Raw genomic sequence first — 24,368 nt, 5'->3', positions numbered from 1 at the left:
TGCACTAAGATGTCAAAGAAAATATTACAAATCCAATTTTAATGTTCTAATATATGTATTTTATATGAATATTTATTTGTTTAATATATCATTAAAATTTTGTCATCATTTATCACTTGGATTTCATGATCGTTTTTTACGATTTGATTAGTGTAACGTTCAGCAGTACTCGGGTTTTACCGCTGCATACTATGAAAAGTCTGAGCATGCGCACTATTGCCGCTTGATTTTTGAAAACAGTCAGAAATTTGCAGTGGAAATTTAGCTTGATCCAGATTCCAGAACAAAGAAAAAGGTAAAATAATGATTGCACATTACACCAAATAGGTTCTCCATGATAAAAACAAGTTTGATTGATGAAAATAAAACAGCTGTTACCGTGTTGGGCGCCTCTTCCAAGTCTGTTATACGTGACCGTGTTGAAATATGATACTTTTTCTTATACTCTCAATATATTGCACTGATACAAGGTATTTTAGCCATAATGTGTGTTATTTGAATCCATTTATCAAATTGCGTGATTAACTTGTGTTGTTTCTGAAGATATATGCAATTAAAAATAAGTAATAACTGTAAAAAGTAAAAAAAAGGGGGAGGGGTGCACAGCCACAAGTACTTTTTTTTCTATCTGTGACAAGAGCTACTATCCCTATATAGATCTATATATTAAGGCTACAAGTGTCTTTTGTTCTGTTATTTTTTGATAATCATTGAAGCATAAAAGTCTTATCCATGTTATCAATATCAGAAAATGTGAAGCTAAACATCTCAGCACTTTAGATATCTGGGTCCATTACAAACTCAGCACATTTCAAACTTGGCATATTACCAACTCGGCCTATTAATGATAATACTGCATATATCACTGAGGGTCGTCGCTAACATGCATGAAATATTTGCCACTGGATGTTGAGCAACAAACGATCAATCATTGTATCACTGGGTCTGACATGGAAATAGACAATTGTGCCAATAAAGATGCTGTAAAATATAGGCGTCACAGAAAAAAATTAAGATAGCCATCAAAGTTGTCGTAATGGAACTAGGTCGTTGTAGGAAGGCGTCTCAGAAAAAAATAAAAAAACAGCCTTCCAAGTCTTGAAAGTGTCCTAATGATTTAGACTAGGATCTAGCCTTGAAAGTTCGGTACAAATTTCTTGTTTTCAGGGTAAAACCCTGTTTACAGGTGTTTAAAAAACAGTACATAGGGACATCTTTTTTGCTGTACAATTTATAGTATGAAATCTACATGTTTATCAATGACGAGCTACATGTACAATCACTAAATATGTGATCAGAAACAATGTTGTAATCAATCATAAAACATATGAATTTTGGAATGCATTTAAATTTGTCACTTTGTTCTCCTAAAGATATGTTGGACTAACATGCATACATTTTTTTTTTATAAATAAGGCGGTGAATTTTCTCGTTTGAATTGTTTCACATTGTCATTTCGAGGCCTTTCATAGCTGGCTATGCGGTATGGGCTTTGCTCATTGTTAAAGGCCGTACGGTTACCTATAAATGTTAATTCCTGTGTCATTTTGGTCTCATGTAAAGAGTTGTCTCATTGGCAATAATACCACATCTTCTTTTTTTATTTGAAACAGACAGAAGAATATAAAAGATAATTGAATGTATTTTTAATTTTTTTCCAGAGTCTTGTATATAAATCCACAGATCCAATGTGTCTGAGGTTGAGGAAATCATTGCAGTAACCATGTAACAGTTAAGCATGCACCAGCTCAAAAATTTGGACCAAGATTTTAAAAAGGTAAACATCAGTTGATCAGCTCTTTTTATGTCCTCCTTAACTGAGTGATATACATTGTAGTTTAACTCTTGTACTGTATTTACATTGTACATACATGTACATTTTTGTACATTGAACTCAAAATTGGATTCTGTTATATAACGTTTGCCTAAACCACATATTATGCAACCAATACACAACGCTTATTATCATAAAACGCAAAGTTTGAATTTGGAGAGCATCTGCTTTACTGTTCTCTAGATATGTCCAGTGGCAGATCCAGGGGGGGGGGGTTCCGGGGGTTGGAACCCCCCCTTTTTTTTGGCCGATCAATGCATTTGAATGGGAGCATATAGTTGGAACCCCCCCCCCCCCCCTTTACTCTGGGTTGTGAACCCCCCTTTTTAAAATGGCTGGATCCGCCACTGTATGTCCTTTAAATTAAGTTTGATAAGATCATTTGTGGCTCATGGACACATTCTTCTTATATTAATTTTATTTATCAAATTATAATTTGTTGATTTTATAGATTGCGTTCATTGGCATATGCTATGAGGTCTTGTTGTATTGATGTACATTCTAAATTTATTAAGGTAGAATCCTTTGCATATCTTAAATTAATTGAAAAATGACAATATTGTGAAACCAAACTTCCTTTATTAATTATTTGGACTCATTATTATTTGTAGAATAACCACTGGTTGCTCAAGAAAATATTATGTCCCCTCTCCCCCAGGGAAAGCGCTTTTCTTAAATTTTATTTGGGGTGGTTGTGTATGAAATACCAAAATGCAAAGGGAGTGTTGCTCTTATTAATTTTTAATTCTGTCGGTGCTGGGATTTTTTTTTTAAAAAGGGCTTAGGACTGTCCCTTAGGGGCGGACATAGTATTTTCTGGAACAGACATAATTTTATTAACACATGTTCAATTTAACAACAAATTTTTTTTTTTTAAATAAGAACAAAGGTTAATCATAAGTTATGAATAATTATATACTGTTGAAATTGTGTTAAATTTCTAACATACATCATCAAAATGTGTATAATTGGCAAAGATACAAACATCTCAGTAACAACACAACATAATTATGAATCTGCAGTTTATCATAGGACCAGCAATAGAAAAAATATTGATTATGTTTAAACACAGGATAATTTTTAAGAACTGCTGTAATTCATAAGTTGGGATCAATTTATTTTTTTGTATTTTATAATTTATGATTTTTTTTTTTTCAGAGATCTGAAACCAACACAAGACCAGCTGGGTCAATATTCCTAATGTGCCTCCAAATGAGAAACTAATGCGCCATCAAATGAGGAACACAAAAGTTGTGTGTAAACAAAAATTGTCTCTGTAGTGATATTGAACATGTTTCATTTTTAACAAGTGACTGAGCTTTACCATTTGTGTTGATCTGGAAAGTAGAGGATCATAGTATAAATATGTAAAAACTATGGAGTTTTTTAATGTATTCAAAGTATTAAATTTTCAAAGAAATTGTTGTGTGAAAAAAAATCGCACTTCGTATTCCGAAAATTTAACCACATATAAGTGAAAATGTCTTAGCTTCGAAACAAGCCATCCTACATATCCAGTGTACTATATTGACTGAGCTAGAGTAGAAAAGATTACCAACACCAACTACATGTATGCAGAAATAATTGCGCAAATTGCCCAGCTGATTAGAGGGCAGAAAACCAACATTTGGAATGACATGTACAATGTATACAACCAACACAAGACTAAAATTTGGAATAAAAATTAAAAATTCAGAAACAAACTATTATTTGTTTTATTGGTTCATGTAGCTACATGTACATTGTAAGAAAGAATAAGTCTTAACTTCTGGATAGGTCTATCATTTTGGTCTCTTGTGGACAGTTGTCTCATTGGCAATCATACCACAGCTTCTTTTTTATACTATCACTAGTTGGTCAATGGAAAAAAAGCATAGTTAGTTGAATTGAATTTCAGGTTATTTTCTTCATTTGGGATATTTTTAGAAGTGTGTATGAATTGTGTAGAATATATATATATATAAATTAGACAGTCAGATTTTGGGCTGATTTTCCTAGCTTGTAATCGTGTAGTGAATCCAGCTGAATGAATTTTCAGTAAATATTAAGGTAAATGTGGTAGTTTGTTGTATTTCTGAATAATTCATTAAAAATGGTTATCCGTCGTCAAAGTGAAACCTACATTCTAGAATTTCCGCCATCATAGTGAAATCTATATTCTAGGCCACTGAAACACTAAACATTCAGAATTTGAAGCATGTACCAAGATGTCATGTTGAAGGCTGTACATGTACCTATAATTGCTAACATCATCAATATTTGATTTTAGGATAGAGAGTTGTCTTATTGGCCATCATACAAAATCTCCTTTTTTTGAAAAGTATTATGTGTTAAAAGAAAGAAAAGTTGCATTTGTTAAATGGAAATGTGTAATTCTTGTACTTCAGTATTGCAAAAGTTAACAACTTAAGACTTTATAAACCTTAAACAACTATTTTTGGGAAAACTAGATATTTATACATTTCACACTGAAACCTGCCAAAAAGATTAAAAAAAAAAAACTTTTTGACAATTTCATATACAGCTGGCAGTACATATCGACATCTGTCCATCTTTTCCACATAGAAAATTTTACAACTTAAAACGGGTCAAAAGAAAAAATAAAGACCCTGTTTACATACTTCTTCAATGGAATTGCATTGAATCTATCAATTAAATGAGGACAAGGGACATTTATAGTTGTGCTGTGACGTTGTTACAACGTTTTATGATGGTAATAAATTACGTCACAAATTACGTTGTGCCAACGTTGTGTGGATGGTTGTCAGCACGTGCCTTGGAGTTCACAAAATTACGTTGTACCAACGTAATTTTACTACGTTGTCACAACGATAGTATTACGTTGTCACAACGTAATGTCAACGTTGGATTGTTTACTGGGAGTCTATAACTAGGCCACAGTTTAAAAAGGAACGTCTAGTCTATAACTAGTTTACAGTTTAAATAGGTTGAACTAATCACGATGTCATATTTTACCAGGTTTTAGCTTTAAGAGCAAATCTGACAATGTTAAATTGGTCAAGATCTATCAGCCCTGAAATTTTCAGACGAATCAAACAACCCATTGTTGATTTGCTTCCATTAAATTGTTAGTTTTAAGGAAATTTGCAGTTTTTGGTTATTATAGTATAGATTTTGTTTTTTATTTCCTTGTACGCCAAGAAACATTATAGCCTATGTCTAAAATGGAACATATGGATAAAATGCATTTATTTGCTTTTAAAAAAAATATGACAGATACAATGAACATTTAAATGGCATTTTTTAGCAACTCATATATACTAATATTGAAAAGCAAAAATAACCTTGGATGAAAGATTAAAGCAAAAATATAACAGGTGAGCGATTCGGGCTCTTTAGGGCCTCTTGCTTTTTTCTCTAGATACTCAGCGCTGCCGTCTTAATCAGTTTTGAATGATAACTGTGAATATTTACTGTATTTAACATGTGATTATGAATGCTTCGTGACATAAAACAAGACATAATTAAATAGCACTTGAAGTAATAAACAGTAATTGTTTGGATGACTCTTAGAGGAAATCCTGGATAATCATAGGTCCGTTCTTTGTTCCTTTTGAATTTCAACCAAAGATGAAGAACTGGATCTTCCATCACTGTATTGGATACCTAAACTACATAAGTGTCCTTACAAACAACGGTATATTGCTGGGTCTTCCAAGTGCTCCACGAAACCTCTTTCTAAATTATTAACATCTATTTTATCAGCAAGCAAAGACGGGCTTCAAAGTTATTGTGAAACTGCCTATTCTAGAGGTGGCGTGAATCAGATGTGGATACTTAAAAATTCCAAAGATCTTTTAGAGTACATACAATCTAACTCTCTTTCATCTTGTAACAGTATTAAAACATTTGACTTTTCTACAGCTCTTTACACAAGTATTCCACATTCCAAACTAAAAGACAGATTGAAAGAGTTGGTATTGCTTTGCTTCATAAAAAAGAATGGCCAACGTAGATACAAGTATCTTGTCTTAGGAAGGAATAAATCCTACTTTGTAAAGGATCACTTTGATTCAAACAAAAAATTCTCTGCAACTGATATTATCAAGAAGCTTGATTTTTTGATTGACAACATATTTGTTACATTCGGAGGACGTGTTTTTCAACAGACTGTCGGTATTCCAATGGGAACAAATTGTGCCCCTTTACTTGTCGACTTATTTCTTTATTATTATGAGGCTCACTTCATGCAGGAACTTCTTAGGAAGAAAGATAAGAAGTTAGCAATATCCTTTAACTCTACTTTCCGCTATATAGATGATGTTCTTTCACTAAATAATGCAAATTTTGGTGACTATGTGGAACGCATCTATCCCATTAACTAGAGATAAAGGATACTACAGATACAGTTAAGTCGGCTTCATATCTTGACTTACATCTAGAAATTGACAATGAGGGTCGGTTGAAAACAAAACTTTACGACAAAAGAGATGATTTCAGCTTTCCAATTGTGAACTTTCCATTTCTAAGTAGCAACATTCCAGCAGCACCTGCATACGGGGTATATATATCCCAATTGATACGATATTCCCGTGCTTGCATTTCCTATCATGATTTTCTTGATAGAGGGTTGCTGCTCACAAGGAAGCTATTAAACCAAGAGTTTCAAATGGTGAAGTTGAAATCATCCCTTCGTAAATTTTACGGACGCCATCACGAGTTGGTTGACCGTTATGGAATAACCGTTTCACAAATGATATCGGATATGTTCCTTACGTCGTAACTACAATCCCCTTCCCTTTCATGAATGTGACCTACCGAATTATACTATTTGTTATCACATAAGCAACACGACGGGTGCCACGTGTGGAGCAGGATCTGCTTACCCTTCTGGAGTACCTGAGATCACCCCTAGTTTTTGGTGGGGTTCGTGTTGTTTATTCTTTGGTTTTCTATGTTGTGTCATGTGTACTATTGTTTGTCTGTTTGTTTTTTTTATTTTTAGCCATGGCGTTGTCAGTTTGTTTTAGATTTATGAGTTTGACTGTCCCTTTAGTATCTTTCGTCCCTCTTTTATTATTAATTGACTGGCAAGAAAAACTAATAAATATTTAATGCAAATTTATTTTATTTATTTTTTAAATATTTGTTAAATTCTATGACAATTGTATTAAAAATATTGCACTTTTACTTTCAAAAGTATCACCTCCTCCTAAATACATTACATACTTGATGAGCTTCAAATTCAAATTCAAATCTAAAAGTTTTATCTAAAGTCGATATTCAATAAACTATTTAAGCACCAGCTCTTGTGAGCTTTTCAACTCGACTGAATAACAAAAGTCATTAAAACAACATAACTTTAAACATACAGTAAAATTGAGAATGGAAATGGGGAATGTGTAAAAGAGACAACAACGCGACCATAGAAAAAACAACAGCAGAGGGTCACCAACAGGTCTTCAATGTAGCGAGATATAAGAGGGTTCTAATTCAGCGTGATATGGCTCCATTTTATTGTTAACTTTTACATTTCACTATCCTTTAATAATAATAGTCTTTTATTCAGAAGCAATACAGCTTATAGAATTTACATATAAATATAATAGCATCAGTGACTAATTACATTACATGTTTTATAATTACAAACAGTTTGTATCAATGGCGGAGAATGACAACAAATAATATAAATAATGAAATATAAGTATAATATTATGAATAACGAATCTTATCAGCTAAATAAAGGTATATATATATTTATTCTTTTTTTATGTTATCTCATCCGAAATTTTGAATTTTATGCATTTTTAACATGTTTAATGCATTTTATTTTTATGTATATTATTTTTTAACTTCTCTGTAACCTTTGTATTTGCATGGTTTTATGAGAATAAACTATCTATCTATCTATTTGGGGTTTTCATAGGTCAAAAGCAAAATAATGTCCTATGAAATATTGTCCAACAAGACAATATATCATGACTATGTACTATGAAATTCTGTCCTCATCTATAAAATTATGTCTTGAGATGGACAAATTTTCATAGTGGAATTTGGTCTGTTTGATTACAATAATTCACAGATGAATAGTATGAAATTTTGTCCTGCTAAAGGGAAGTAATCATTTGTTTATATTAGGACAATATTTCATAGACTGATTGTTATGAAATTTTGTCTTATGAAGGGGAGGCTATCATCATCATGATGGTTAAAAATATCATTACAGCACATTTCAGTCAGTATGTAGCTAATGGTAATATCTTTGGTTAGCTTGCTTGTTTGCTGAGCCGTGAAGTCATTGTTAGGTAAGGTAAACTTCCCTCCTTTTAAAGTAGCTTAGTCCTACAGAGAGATAGATTTCTTATCTGTTTGGCTAGTCTACTATTAAAGGAGGGAAGTTTACCTTACCTATCAATGACTTCACGGTTCAGCTAACAAGCAAGCTAACCAAAGATATTATAATTAGCTACATGCTGACTAAAATGTGCTGTAAAGTGTTTTCTTCAATTGACAATAACAAAAAAGAAAATAATAATAAATAGATGGGGCCCTTTATAGCTTGTTGTTCGGTGTGAGCCAAGGCTCCGTGTTGAAGGCCGTACTTTAACCTATAATGGTTTACTTTTTAAATTGTTATTTGTATGGAGAGTTGTCTCATTGCCACTCACACCACATCTTCCTATATCTATATAAATAGAAAACTAGTTTTGTTATCATGGATGGCAAGGAGTACAAATGTATAAAATACTTTTTGAGTTTCTCAGTCTAAAAGTTTTACTGGAAGGAATTTCAGAAAATCAGAAGAGAGTAATTAGAAGGAAGTCTAATTCCTTTTGTATACAGAACAATGAAGTTTATTTCAAAAGTTTTGATAAGAAATCAAATGAAGTTATGAAAAGACTTGTGATTGATGAAGACAACTTAGAAAGAGTGATGTATCTATATAAATATATAAATTAATAACCAAATTACAAAACGTTTTTTTTTTTTATTATTATTCAAAAATCTGCATGCTGCATGTTTGTGTAAAATAACTTGTATTAATTTGAACAAGAATTTTTATCATGGACAGTATTCTGTAGGGAAAATTAATATTATGCTGTTGACAAAATGTAATATAAAATATTGTTAGCAGACATGTTTCATAATGATATATTGTCATGGACAAAATTTCATAGTGAAATATTGTCATTGACAAAATTTCATAGTGAAATATTGTCTTTAATTAAGGCAGTGACAAAATTTCATGGACAAGCACAATATTTCATATGGAAATAGTGTCCTTGACAATATTTCATTATGAAATGGTGTCTTAAGACAATATTTCATATGAAATTTTGTCCAACAGACAATATTTCATGGAGGACAATATTTTATGTTACAGAGTTAGCCTACCAGTCCTAAATGAAGCGTAAAATGTGGCGAGTTGTAAGAAAAAGGGCGAGTTTGTCCGGATTTTTTAAAATGGGGCGAGTTGGATAATTTCCAAGTAGATTATGTCCCTTTACAACAATTAAGAAATTCACAAACCATAACATAAGAATGACAGAGTTAAGAGAACTGAAACGTTTAAAAGATGAAGAAAGAACACTTATATCGCTAGCCTCGCTATTGACTGACCAACTAAATCGCTTAAAAGTATGTTTATAGTTTTTATAGATAAGAATATAAATTAATAGGATTGGGGACGTTTCGGCCATCTACATCTACATCTACATCATACGACGATCCATCAGCACATTGATGACTATACGTCGGCGCATCGCAAACAGACACTTAATAAAATATAATAACTAATTTTGTGCAATAATTCAAAGATAATTTTGTGCAATAATTCAAAAATAATTTTGTGCAAAAACAAAACAAAAATTAACGCATTTACATTATTTACAAACAGGTTAGATATCTAAATATACTGACTCTGGATCAGTATTTTAAACTGATCCAGGGAGTTCACGCTGATGATGTTTTGTGGGAGTGAGTTCCACAGTACAACAGTGAATGGAAAAAAGCTGTACTTGAAATAGTCTGTTCTTGTGCTAAATGTCTGGTATTGTAATGGATTAGTGAATCTGGTGTTTTTGACTGGCTGTGGTACAAGGTAAAGGTTTGGGTCTACTGCAATGAGATGGTGAGAGATTTTGTAAAGCATAGTGACTCGATTGATGTTTCTGCGAGTTTCAAGTGACTTCCATTGAAGATGGTCAATCATGGAAGTAACACTACTGGTGTTGTGGTATCTGTTGGTGACATAGCGTGGATACATGTCAACTCGTACTTTCGGCAACTCGTACTCAGCCAACTCGTACTTTCGGCAACTCGTACTTCTACCAACTCGTACTTCTACTAAGTCGTACCCAATATTTTTTTAGCATTATAATATAAGTTTTCTACGTTTATATCAGTAGATATGGATATTTTAACTCCCTGAAGTATCCCAGTGCACCCTGAGGTAGATCCATAGAATATGAAAAGGATATTTTTTACTGAACATTGCGTTGAACATGTCTTAGTTTTTTCGTGTTAGTAGAAAATATTTTTAACAATATAATGCTTCATATTTTATTATTCACCTACTGATTTATCTACTAAAAAAAGGACTTTGTGGCAAATAAATCAAGATTTTTATAGAAAATCCACAGCCTTTAAACATAAACCTTAATACACAAATTATTTATTGCAGTTCGCGTGCCGGTGATTAATTGATTGATCATTGCTTCACACCTGAAGTATGTCGATTACCAGTTAATCGGCCCTTATTCACACAGTCACGAAGCGTGCCATTAATTATTTAACCGTTATCAAAACAACTTCACACCTGATCTAATCTTTCTGCATCATACGTTTGCACTATATTTTAAAATGTATATTTCATCACAATACTACTATCATTTATATACGTATTGACCTCAATTATGATAAAAGTTAAAATAAAAATAAAGCCAATATTTAGAAGAATTACGAGAGGCGTATTAAAAAAACCCACTAGTATCACTATTATTTACACACACATTGTAAGACATTTTTACAAGGCTTTGTTGCTATTAATAATAGTAATAAGGGTCCTACAAATACAGCTTTTTGAAATATATACTCTTATTGGCCCCAAACATGGACCAAATAACAGGATTAGGGGAAAATATTATTGAGATACACAATTTATATATCGTCTTGCATACATTACAACGTGGACGAACCATGATTGCAATTGAAGATGATCATACATTTCACCATAGTTTATATATTTTTTCTCTAAGCTTGGTTTTTACAACGTTTAAGCCATGCATTTTCTTTTCGGTGAGGATGGTGATTGTTTAAGTATAACTCAACGGCCTTTGATGATCATAGTGCCGCACTTATACCGATTTTTTGTTTTCATTTACTTCTCTCTGTTTATTCTACTTTTAACAAATCCATTCTATTTTTGTAGGTATGTTATCCACTAATGACCACTGATTAGCATATTGTGTACTCATAATTATTTTAATGTGCATATCAAATAAATTGCCGTGCAAACAATTTCAAACAATCAATTCTAAGGAATACTAATGATTATAACGATTAGCATTTTATAAGCTTATTTAAAACAATTATGATTGAATTTTATTAACAATGAAAGTTGTTTTTTTATTTGTATTTTGCTATATAATGATATACGAAAGAAAGTTACAATAACTATGCATATAAACTTGATAAATAATATCAAATAAAACATGGTTACGAGTTGGCAAAAATAGGGTACGAGTTGGTTGAGTACGACTTGCCGAAAGTACGAGTTGTCGTGTACCCCATAGCGTGCTGCCCTTCTTTGTACTTTTTCAATGTTGTTTTTGGGGAAAGACGGCTTCAAGCCGTCAATCCCCTATGGGGTTGACCAGAGTGACACTCCCTCACATCATTCATTTTGTTTTTATACATGTTATAGTGTGGGAAAACCCCCAACAAATCTTACTTAGATTGAAGAGAAGGAGACCCAGAAATGAATAGTTTGACTTTAAACACTTTTTTACACATTTCCCTTCTGTTTCTCACGAAATTATCGTATCTTGAACTCTCCTTTACACTATTTACGTTTATTTAACAATCCGGAAAAATTAGTATGACGAGATATTCTAAATATATCCAACCTACATTGTATTTTATAGTGACGTCATTCTTGGAAGAAGCAGGGATATCCTTCACCAGTTCACTGGTTATTTAAATCATTCTTAGAGATCGTGCACTAATCACAAATTTGTATTTGTTAAATCTAAACATAATATTGTTTACTGTAGATGATTTAAACATCAACATGCAATACTTTAATTTGTAGGTCAACAACTTTCAAAATAAACAAAGATCGTGGGGTTACATGACACAGGGGAAAGAAACGATTTTATTACTTTTTTCGGGTCTCACTAATTAGAGACAAGAAGCGTCAAAAAGCGACAAGAAGCGTCAAGAAGACTATTTAGCGACAAGAAAAACATATTCTTCTTGTCGCTTCTTGTCGCTAAAATTCTTTTTGTTGTTAATTAGTGAGACCACTTGTTTCTGTAAAAATTCTGAGAATCTTCCTCCAATTCAGGAGCACCTCAATTGATGAGTAATTATCCACTAAAATAAAAGTTAAAGTATTTAAACACTTCAAATGTGACATTTCATTGGATTAGTAGTCTTCTATTAAAACTAAATTTTTGTGTACCTACATAATCATTGTAATGGTAAAAAAAAATTAAAAAAATTTGCATTTTTATAGTTTTAACATATTTATATTTACAAATATTTCAAAATTATGATTTGGAAACAAGCTTCACACAGTTTACATCACTCATATTTTTTTTTTTTTTTATTAGTACCTGTTTCCCTGTGATGAGAGTTGTAACTAAGAACTTTAACAATGGAAATTTAAAACTGAATAGATTTTTCAGTCCACACTTTCTAAAGAAAAAACTTTAAAATCCAAGAGTACTGTCACAAAAAATGGAAAATGGCCCTAGCCTGCAGTTCAGTGGTACACAATCAGGATTTCAAAAAATATTGTAGTTGTTGTGAAATGACAGAATTCAGTTGAGTTTTAGATAATTAGCTATCAACTTTAATCAAATGTTTAGATTTAGAAGATGCAGATCACTTCCATTGGTCCAAATTGAATCCTAAACTAAGGAAATGAAATTACATAAACAACAATTGATTTCAATATTGTCAACCTTTCTACATGTTCTAGCGGTTCTCTTTTTCATTCTTCATATGTAAACTATCAAAATATATCCCCCCCTTTCCAAAAACATAATAAAATAGAAACAAGGGCCGTCTTTTCCCTCAGAGCTATTCAGCTCTTTGATTTTGTTTTTGGGTGTGAGGTGACCAAACTGAAGAGCAGTATTCTAAATTAGAACGTACCATGGATTTGTATGCCAAACTTTTAGTTTCTTCCTGGTTTATTTTCAAGTTTCTTTTTAGAAAGCCTAAGATCTTATTTGCTTTTGAAGTAATATTATTTATGTGTGTATCCCAAGACATGTTGTGAGAAAGGGTGATACCAAGATATTTTGCAGTGCTGACGGATTCTAAGATGTGGCCTTTTAATACTTAATCATGTTTGAATGGTGACTGTGATCTTGTTACAGTGAGGGAGTTGCATTTTTCAGGATGGAATTGCATACCCCAAGTTTTTTCCCAATTGGCTAGGCAGTTTAGATCATTTTGTAGTATGGTACAATCTTGTTGGTTTGTTATGTTTCTGTTTAAGATACAATCATCTGCAAACAAGCGTGTTTTTGATGTTACTGCTGCAGGTAGATCATTAATGAAGATGAGAAAAAGTAGTGGACCCAAAACCGAGCCTTGGGGCACCCCACTTACCACAGGCATTTGACTAGATACCTCTCCGTCAAGGGCAACCTGTTGCGTTCTGTTACTAAGGAAGGCTGATACCCAATTCCAGGTATTTCCCCTTATGCCATAATTATCCATCTTCCTTAATAACTTTTTGTGAGGTACCTTGTCAAATGCCTTGGAGAAGTCTAAAATAATAAGATCAATTTGTACACCATTATGGAGGTTACTAAGTAGTTCATGACTTAAAGTAAGTAGCTGTGTTTCACAGCTGCGTTTTGATCTGAAGCCATGCTGATTGTCCACAAGGATGTTATGTGTGTCCAGATGTTTTAGTATGTTACTTACAACAATGTGTTCGAGCAGTTTGCAGCAAATGCATGTTAGAGAGACAGGTCTGTAATTACTGGCTAGGTATTTTTCGCCTTTTTTAAAAATAGGGATCACATTTGCCTGTCTCCAGTCTGTTGGTACATCTCCTTTCAAAAAAGATGTGTTAAAGATGAAAACGAGATGTGGTGCAAATTCTGGTGCAAATTGTTTAAGAATTCGTGCTGGTATTTCGTCTGGACCTGCAGCTTTAGATGGATCAAGATTTTTCAAAAGTTTTTCTATGCCATTTGGTGTTACATGTATTTCTGCCATAGATGGATAGTTGTCGGAAAGAGTTGGTATTTGTTCTTTATCATTTTCAGGTGTAAAAACAGAGTGGTATTGTTTATTGAGTATTTCAGCTTTTTGTTTTGTGTCGTCTATCAGCATACCTTCAGATCTGAATGGTGCAACTCCTGAACTGTCTTTTTTGGTGGACCTAATATAATTCCAAAATTATTTCTGTTTTTGCGAGGTTTGTAAGCTCTCGTCGTAACAAATAATGTTTTCCAGATATGTCCAGTAAGCTTTTCTTGTCTCTTTCTGAAGCAGCTTTTTTGTTTCCCTGTACTGTTTATTTATTTTACTATGCGAGTCTGTTTTCATTTTTTTGAACAATTTGTTCCTTTTTCTAATCAGTGACTTTATTTCTTTATTAATCCATGGTAGTTTTTGTTTGGTGTTATTAATCATTTTAGTAGGGATTGACTCTTCCATGGTTTTTAATACCTTTGTTTTGAAATTATCCCAAAGTTCGTCCATTGTGAGATTTTCTAGGTTTGTAATATTGTTCAGATGTATGTCATTTAGCTTTTCTTTAATTTGTTCAGTATTTGCTTTATTGTATAGGAAAACTTTTCTAGGTGTTTTTTTTTTGCTCTTCTAGGTTTTAAGTTGGATTCAATATAAACAATTTCATGATCGGAAATTCCGGGAATTACTTCAGTTTTATTTACTAGAGAGCTGTTATTAGTAAAAAAGAGATCAAGTGTGGACTGTGATGTTTCTGTGTAATGTGTTGGTTTTGTTACGACTTGTTCCAAATAGTTGTATTGGCATAAATCTATAAGTTGTTGACATTGTTTTGAATTGTATGCCTTCTCTTTAGTTGTTCCAATCAATTCCGCCAAGATTAAAATCACCACCTAGCCAAAGGTGACAATTTTCACTACGTTTTATTCTGGAGATAGATTTTCCTAAGTGTGATAAATATTCCTCCTCAGTTTTATTTGGAGGTTTGTAAAAACTACCTATGTATAAATCCGGTGACCCTGTAATCTGAACCTTAACCCACAGTTGTTCACTAATGTCATCAGATTTTAGATCTGGTGGCTCTGAGCTAAGATATTTATCAGATATGAGTATAAATACCCCGCCATGTGCGTCTGTTTTGCGGTCTTTTCTGTATGCAATGTACCCTTGTGGGAAAACCTCAGTAGAACTTATATCTTTGTGCAACCATGATTCATTACCAATCATAATGTCTGGTTTTGTTACCTGTTACCTGTTACCTAGTCTTTATCTTCCTCCTCTAGCAGGAGCTTCGCTTCTATAGCGTAATTCCAATTTGCACCCTTATTTGCACCCTAACCCTTACACACGGGGCACTCATAAGATCAGTATACGTAGGTAGTTATTATAATAATTTATATAACCGTAACATATATACAGCATGCGGACTAATCACCATGTAAACGCAGTTAACTATATATCTTACACAGTCCAATCGATTCATAGCCGGATCACTATTGGTCACATTCCCATTGTTGTCTCAATGAGATTATCAATGTCAGCTTTTTTATTCCTAATGGACTGGCAATTAACCACTATGATGCGTAATGGTAAGTCTGACCTTTTATTTCTTGTTTGATTGTATGGCTGTTTAGATGTTTTTTGAATAGGGGAAGATGCGGCTGATGGGCTCCCTATATTGCCTATACAAAAGGATGAATTAGTAGATGAATCAAAGTGAGATGTGTTTGTATTCATAACTATAGATGTATCGAACAGACATGTGGAGTAGTTTGGTAAACCACATTGGTCACATTCCCATTGTGCATTATTTAAACCCTGATAAACAAGAGTGCTCATACCTATGCATTCTTTATGATACCATTTCTCACATGAATCACAACAAACAGCAGCAGTTTTCCATGTTACTGCTCCATTGCATGATCCACAAGGATATTTTGATGTTTTAGAATATACCTTTTTGACTGATTTAGTGTTTGGTTTATTGACAGTTATATTTGTGTCAGGCGAGACTTTAGAACTCTGATAGGTTGAAGGTCTGTCTGCATAGTTTACATGTAACTGGTTGTCAGTGCAAGTTTGTTTACTTAATGGTTCATAAGTGTTTGTGCATTCAAGATGTGTTGAGTCAAATATGCATGATGAGAAATTAGGCAATCCACAAAGATTACATTCCCAGGATATATTTTGCAAACCTTTATAGATATGAGTATCCATGCCTAAGCAGTTTTTGTGGTACCATTTGTCGCAAGAATCGCAGCACACGCCTGCAGTTTTCCAGGTGACTGCTTTACTGCATACAATTAGTCCAAATAATACACATAATCGCTTTTTATTCCATTCTGGATAAGTTCTAAAATTACACAACTTTTTATGTAGATAAAATGAATGAATGAACAATTAAAATTAATTATTTGTTTAATTGTATATCTGAATCATATTATGGTACTCGCCCAAGGTGACACAATTAACGTAATATTTTTTACATTTTCATGTATGCAGTTCATGTATGTTCCTTTGCATTTGCATTTTTTGGTAAAGTTGCTAAATATTCTAAAACAGTTGTCCTCCCACATTATGTTTACTTCCAATATCTTCAATTTCAGTGTTCATAATTCAATTAATGTATTACTGGTCGAAATGCTTAACTAATACAACATGTACAAGTAATTCAGTGTGAATTTAAAAAAAGTTAAAATATAAAAATTTTGTTTCAATTACAATCATTGACAGTTGAAATTTTTTATATTAATTTGATAGTTAAGTTATGTTGATCTGCTATATGCATTTGTATCTATTTAAATGTGATCAGCTTTTTATAATTAGTCAGACGGTATGCGTACGGTCCAAATACTCATACGGTCTGGAAGTGGAACATATATAATTCGTTAAAACTGTACACTTTCCATAATCATGAACCAATATATTTTGCAAAATGTATGTAATAACCATGAACTGTAAAACTAACAAACTACATGTATTTATAAATATGATATCACTGAATAAATTCCCTTGTTATCCAGTGACTAATTCACAGGGATACTCGCCCAACTGCTGTAGTAGGTCAAGTAATTTGTCACAACAGCAAAGAAAAGTGCAATAAAGATATAATTTTAATAAAAAAAAAAAAATATATAACTTTTCTATACATCAGCCTAACAATGTTAGATCTGTAAATTTGCTAATTTTTTGGTTCTTTCCTCACAGGGATTCAAACTGATGCCATTGAGATATTGTGATACTGGTACCAAATAGCATTACACTGTGACTGACACCCCAGACTACTCGACCACCTAGGCTCTTTGGTGGCAGGGTGTTACCTTTCCTCATTAGTTTTAATCTACTGTTGTAACACAGTACATGCAGTACAAGATATATATATATATTATAAACTATTATAGATTTCTTATATACCCAAATGTATTTTGATTAGACATTCATCAGTGGGAATTATTGCATATAATTACACCTTATATAAGAAAGCAAGATTTTGATTGGTTGATAGCCAGTGTATTTTTCGCATATTCTAATATGTTTTCCTCATTTCAAACGAATTTGCCTGTTTTTCACCACTGCCGGTGAATTTGCCTCAAATACCATGGTATTTGCCATTTTGGATATTCCTTTTTTACCCTCGCGAGCATCTTCCCGCCAAAAGATTTCGGATATGACGTTACATAATGAAAGCGAGCTAACGCGTATTAGAACATGTATAATTCCCGCGGTTCTATGATAATATCCACTTATACCCAAAATTATGCATAAACATGTTTATGAATTGCAGCTTGATAGTATTTATCTGCACATGTACAGAGAGTTTCAATCCAAATCTATTCGGTGTAATTAAACAGATATATCATGTTATGGAGGGGTATTTGCGAAAAATACCAGTCTTGGGACAGAATTTCCCTCGCCTAGCGGCTCGGGAAATTTCACAGTCCCTTGACTGGTATTTTTCACAAATACCCCTCCATAACATGATATATCTGTTCAATACATGCATATGTAATATTGAAGTGTGAGTTTTGTCTATTGATTGTTATAAGTGTCAAAATTGTTTGCTGTTATGTTTTATTGTTGTTTTGTGTTGTATATGTTTTTATATGTGTTCATGTGTTTCAGCGATGATCCTTTTGTACTGGATTTTATACTGGATAAAATTAATTAATTAGTTATTTAGTTTATATAAATATATATCTTTTCTCATATTTTTTCTTAGGTAGAAGAATTGGCTTTACTAAGCAAAAGGAGACTTCAGACAACTTCAGCTAATTCACAACTTACCATTAGCTCTAGGCATGATCAGAACGGGTCAAGAACAGAACAGGAAATGTTTTTGGCAGAGGAAATGGTTGACTATTCAGCAACAAATGAAGTTCATCAACCCAGTGAACAGTACAACCAGGATCTTCCACAGATAGTATCCATTCAATCAGGGGTAGGTTCTCCTGGTCAATTGTCCCACAAAATTTCAATGACCAAAAGTGTTGCTGGAATAAACTTTAGCTAGCAAATTCACTTATATTTGATTAAAATCCACTTTCATAATAATGATGATTGGTCAGTTAACATCAAGAGGCAAGGTAAATTTAAATCCATTTTGAAGATGAGAACAGGTTAATATGGTATGAATATGAACCCTGCTTTGTACAACAAGCATGATGAGGGATTTTTAGGGGGGGGGCTAAAAAACAGCAACTTGACAAAAAAAAGAGTGATGGAACCTATGACCTCTTGACTCAGGTTTAGTATGAATTATAAGTTATAACCCAAAATTGGTTTGACTCACATTCTGGTAGTAACCATGGTAACCAACATTATTTTTTGATTGACAATATAAACAATTCAGAATAAGGAGATGAGAAAAAGAGAAAACTATCAACCAAAAAGCAGATATAAGTCATGAACATGGTGAAGGGCATAAAAAGAATACTGTAAACAGAAAAAGGTTTAGTTTATGATTTTACGCTGATAGTTTGGGGTGAATTAGATCACTATGATGTCATGATCATAGCCTCTGAAAATCATTTTCTGAAAAAAGTAATAAAAATATTATATGGTCTTTCAAATTAGAGTATTAAAGTAATTTTCTGCTACATGTATAATAAATATTATGACAATGTTTATAACAAAGTTTCCATTGGAACTTCTGTTAGGCGAAACAAATATACGTTGACAGTACATCACATCTCAAAGTTTTTGGCCTTGAATGAGACTGAATGATCATCAATACTTTGATTGATAAATGAGATTAATCTGTCATCAAAGAGATTGATCAGTGATTTATGAGATTAATCCTATTCATTATTTCACCTAAATCAGTAATTAAACTCCTAAATCACTGATCAATCTCCTAAATCACTGATTAATCTCCTAAATCACTGATTAATCTCCTAAATCACTGATTAATCTCCTAAATCACTGATTAATCTCCATAATCACTGATAAATCAACCTGAAATCTCAATAGTATCACAGTATATTTACAGTGTATCAACATGATCAATAGCCTTATAGTCAGGTTAACATTAAAACCATTTTGTCTTGTTTTCTTTTTAGGACCAAGTTATTGCGATTAATGAAGGTCACATGATTTTACCAGAAGACCATGTGATGGAAGTTTCTAACCATGTGACCAGTACCAATAGTCATGTGATAGATGCACCAGATCATGTGGTCCAATTAGATTTAGCTGTTTCAAGTCATCAGCAAGGTATTTTATAGGTTGATATAGAATTGAGAATGGAAATGGGGAATGTGTCAAAGAGACAATAACCAACCATAGAGCAGACAACAGCCAAAGGCCATCAACAAGTCTTCAATGCAGCAATAAACTCCTGCACCTGGAAGTGTCCCTCAGCTGGCCCCTAAGCAAATGTGTATACTAGTTCAGTGATAATGGACGTCATACGTATCTCCAAATTATACACAAGGAACTTAAATTCAAAATTATAGAAGACTAACAAAGGCTGTACAAGGGTTGAAACTATCAAGACATTGTAATCTGACATCAATGAAAAATAATCTCTTGCAACATGTGCAAGGTCATTTAAAAAATAGATATCTTTCAAATGTACATTGAAAAAAGGAGAAGTTTTTTATGGTTTTTTTTGTCAATGCTATCACATTGTTAAAACTGTCGGTAAGATATGAAAGGAATTCTCATTAAAAAGTTATTGATATTTGTCAGTTTGAAAAAAACATGATCACAAATTTGATAACCCCTGGTACAAAACAGATGCTAATATATAACAACTAGCTTTCATTCATATAACATGGAGCTCAATGTCATTGACTGATGCCAGGGATTTTAGAATTCACACTGTTGATGAATATAGGCAAAACTCTTGTTATCATGGTTATGGAAAGATAAAAAGCACATGAACTGTAATAGTGAGGCTAAGATTTGTACTATTTATTACAATAATACTACTTTTTTTTTTAACTTTATTAGTATGTTTAATGTATTGTTATTTTGTAGGCTCTGGTAGAGAGGTACAAGAGGAAGAGGAAGATGAAGATGACTGAAAGGGGAAATAACTCTGATTAACAAGGGAAATAACTGTGATATGGACTGTTACCATGGCACCAAGAAAGAGATTCACATCTTTGATACTGATATTGTCACAGACATTGTCCAATGGAAATTACTGGACAGCTAAATATATCAGTTGTGAAAAGTGTTCACAAGATACAAAGGGAGACAATTCAGAGAAATAATTAACAATAAATGATTTATATCAAATATTATTTAATTTATTTTGTTATAAACAAAATCATTCAGTTTTCACCAAGGCCTAACATCCATTTCTAACAATCATAAAGAAAGTATTCATTGCAGTAATGAACAGTCATGTTTTCTGCTTCTCCCTTTTTTGTCCCAAAATTGGTTCTAATTCTCGTACTTTAGTTTGCCTCTACAAAATGTGGGGAAACTGATACACAACACTTATTACCATATAACACAAATCAAGTTTGAATTTGAGTGGTGTCACTTCTACATTTCTAGAGTAATGCTCCTTTACCAATGAAAAAAATGCTCATTTTCTTAGTTTTAGTTCTCTTAAGTATGCTTCAACTGAGTGTTATGAGTCTTATACCAAATGCTCATGAAATTAAAAACTCAGATCAAGTTTGAAATTTGGAGGCATCACTTTTACTGTTCTAGAGTTATGCCCATTTACAATAAAAAATTACAGAATTTCCATTCTGGATAAGTTTGCCTCAGCCAAATATTAAGAGCTTGAATGTTGGTGACGTCACTTTTATTGTTCTAGAGTTATGCCCCTTTACAAATGGAAAATGGCTATTTTTTTTGGTTTATGTTAAATGGTTAATTAAAAAATAATTCATGGAAGCCATAGATTATTGGAAATTTACACATTGCCTGGGCCGTGATATTCGAATTTTATCCTGAGTGTTAGCGATGGATAAAATTAACGAATATGGCTTCCATGAATTATTTCGATTCTAATAGGACAAATACGATCATTAAAAAAACTGAAGCGAGGGTGGGTAAAGCTGTGTGTGTGGCTGTTCTTTTTTACTCCCTGTTAGATAAAGCTCAAACATTCTAATAAATCCGTAGCTTGCATGGATTATTTCGTGAACAACCGCTAAAGTAAAAATATGTTTCATTCTCTAAACCAACAATTGTCATTTTGATTTACAAGTTTTTCTCGTAAGCTACCATCAAATCCAAAGTTGACATTTCGTAACTAAGGAGCCGCCATATTGACTTGCTGAAATCAGTAAATATGCGTATAATGCAATAGAATAGAAAATCAAACAAAACCTACCTTGATAATCAATTTTAATACAATAGTAAACAACATTTCAATGGTTTATGTAACAGAAAACTTTCAACTCTAGCATTTTCATTTGTATGACGTCATGTTTTGAAATGACTTAAATGTGCCAAAAACATTAATAGACTTTCGCGGAATTTTATTTTCTTTTTATTTTGTTGGTTTATCCAAGGTCTTGTGCATTACTTCTTTTTGTTATGCATCTGAATAAGAATAAAAGTGATTTTGTCTTTTTTATACAACCCTAACAAAATTTTGGGATCGTATAATGGTATGATGTCGTCGTCTGCGTCGTCGTCCGAAGACACATTGGTTTCCGGATAATAACTTTAGTTTAAGTGAATAGATCTTCATGAAATTTTTTCAGAAGGTTCAATACCACAAAAGGAAGGTTGGGATTGATTTTGGGGATGATGGTCCCAACCGATTAGGAATAAGGGGCCCAAAAGGGGCCAAAAACAAGCATTTTTCTAGTTTCAGGATAATAACTTGTGTAGAAGTATTTCAATTGCTCTGAAATCATACCGCAATGTTTTAAACCACAAGTAGAAGGTTTGGAATCATTTTAGGGGTTATGGGGCCAAATTTTAGGATTTAAGGGCCAAAAAGGGGTCAAAACAAGCATTTTTCTAGTTTCAAGACAATAACTTGTGTGTAATTGTATGGATCTCTCTGAAATTGTACCACAATGTACCAAATAACAAAGGGGAGGCTGGGATTAAGTTTTGGGTTAATTGCCCAAAATATGTAGGAATTAGGGGCCAAAAAAGAAGCATGTTTCTAGTTTCCAAACAATCATGACAATAACTGGTGTTTAAGTGTATGGATCTCTCTGAAATTGTACTTCAAGGTTCAATACTGCAATGGAAAGCATGGGATTCAGTTTAAGGGTTATTGCTCCAAGGGGGTTTCAAAAAGTTGGGGGGGGGGATTTTTTGTTTCCCATTTTTGAAGGGCTTCCTTTTTTTCAAGTTTCAAGAAGAATTCTTCAACTGCACAGTATTGTGCAATAGATTTGTTAGATCTTTGACCACATTAATTTTGTGACAAAAACCTATATTATGTCAAAAATTTGATCACAATCCAAATTCAGACAGAATCAAGCTTGAATATTTTGACCAAATTTGCCCCAACTATTCAGGGTTCAACCACTGGGGTTGTATAAAGCTGCGCCCTGCGGAGCATCTGGTTTAATTGTAAATTTTAAAACAATAAAATCGGCAAAGGGTTTGCAAATAGGTTTCAATACATGTGGATTTACGTGGGAAGTATATTGTAACAGCCATTATTATGTACACCACGGAGTCTGCGCTAAGTATAGATATAGATCTATATATCGAGAATTTTATCACAGTGTTGTTTACAAAGTGAAAGAAGCACGTCATATTAGAATACTTGTTATACACCATCCTTATTACCACAAAACTCAGAACCACTTTTTCTGTTCTTGAGTTATGGCCCTGTATAATTGTATATGTAAGCGGGGGCGTCATTTTTTGCTGAATTTCCATGGTTTGTTTTTAAATAAAATCACAAAAAAACGACCTCAGAGAAAAATTCAAAACAGAAAGTCGGTAATCAAAAGCTCAAACACATCAAACGAATGGATAACAACTCCTATTCCTGACTTGATCCACACATAATGTTATGTAGAAAAGTTTTGATTAAACTTGGTTTTATCATTTTGGTCTCTTGTGGACAGTTGTCTCATTGGCAATCATACCACATCTCCATTTTTATATTTATAGCTAGCTAACCTCTGACTTCACTTGTATAAGTTATTTTCATGTTGTACTTTATCCATCCAATGGTAAAGATAAGTGTTAATAGAAACTGTTAATGTACTCTATCCATCCAATGTTAAAGATAAGTGTTAATAGAAACTGTTAATGACTCTATCCATCCAATGGTAAAGATAAGTGTTAATAGAAACTGTTAATGTACTTTATCCATCCAATGGTAAAGATAAGTGTTAATAGAAACTGTTAATGTACTCTATCCATCCAATGGTAAAGACAAGTGTTAATAGAAACTGTTAATGTACTCTATCCATCCAATGGTAAAGATAAGTGTTAATATAAACTGTTAATGTACTCTATCCATCCAATGGTAAAGATAAGTGTTAATAGAAACTGTTAATGTACTCTATCCATCCAATGGTAAAGATAAGTGTTAATAGAAACTGTTAATGTACTTTATCCATCCAATGGTAAAGATAAGTGTTAATAGAAACTGTTAATGTACTTTATCCATCCAATGGTAAAGATAAGTGTTAATAGAAACTGTTAATGTACTTTATCCATCCAATGGTAAAGATAAGTGTTA

At 32.7% G+C, this 24,368-nt stretch overlaps 1 protein-coding gene and 1 long non-coding RNA gene across 2 annotated transcripts; both read left to right on the top strand.

Annotated features, from left to right (window-relative positions):
- Positions 1-207: 207 nt before the first annotated feature.
- Positions 208-3,537, top strand: LOC139496470 (uncharacterized). Its single transcript, XR_011657671.1, has 3 exons — positions 208-295; positions 1,662-1,777; positions 2,993-3,537. It is a non-coding gene; the product is annotated as an uncharacterized lncRNA (long non-coding RNA).
- Positions 3,538-9,292: 5,755 nt separating this feature from the next.
- Positions 9,293-20,980, top strand: LOC139496472 (snRNA-activating protein complex subunit 5-like). The gene is made up of 4 exons (XM_071285090.1): positions 9,293-9,433; positions 18,456-18,674; positions 19,795-19,948; positions 20,717-20,980. The coding sequence occupies exons 1-4, from the start codon at positions 9,338-9,340 to the stop codon at positions 20,761-20,763; spliced, it is 516 nt and encodes a 171-aa protein (XP_071141191.1). The 5' UTR covers positions 9,293-9,337; the 3' UTR covers positions 20,764-20,980.
- The last annotated feature ends 3,388 nt before the right edge of the window (positions 20,981-24,368 follow it).

The sequence above is a fragment of the Mytilus edulis genome, chromosome 11, assembly GCF_963676685.1.
Source record: "Mytilus edulis chromosome 11, xbMytEdul2.2, whole genome shotgun sequence".
In the NCBI taxonomy this organism is placed as follows: domain Eukaryota; kingdom Metazoa; phylum Mollusca; class Bivalvia; order Mytilida; family Mytilidae; genus Mytilus; species Mytilus edulis.
This window is presented reverse-complemented; position numbering and strand designations above follow the sequence as displayed.

What these genes read in the sequence shown, in the direction of transcription:
- LOC139496472 (XM_071285090.1), top strand. Translation starts at nt 9,338, where the DNA reads ATGACAGAGTTAAGAGAACTGAAACGTTTAAAAGATGAAGAAAGAACA. An exon ending in ACCAACTAAATCGCTTAAAA is followed by an intron (nt 9,434 to 18,455) that starts GTATGTTTATAG and finishes ATTTTTTCTTAG; the next exon opens with GTAGAAGAATTGGCTTTACT. An exon ending in TAGTATCCATTCAATCAGGG is followed by an intron (nt 18,675 to 19,794) that starts GTAGGTTCTCCT and finishes TTTTCTTTTTAG; the next exon opens with GACCAAGTTATTGCGATTAA.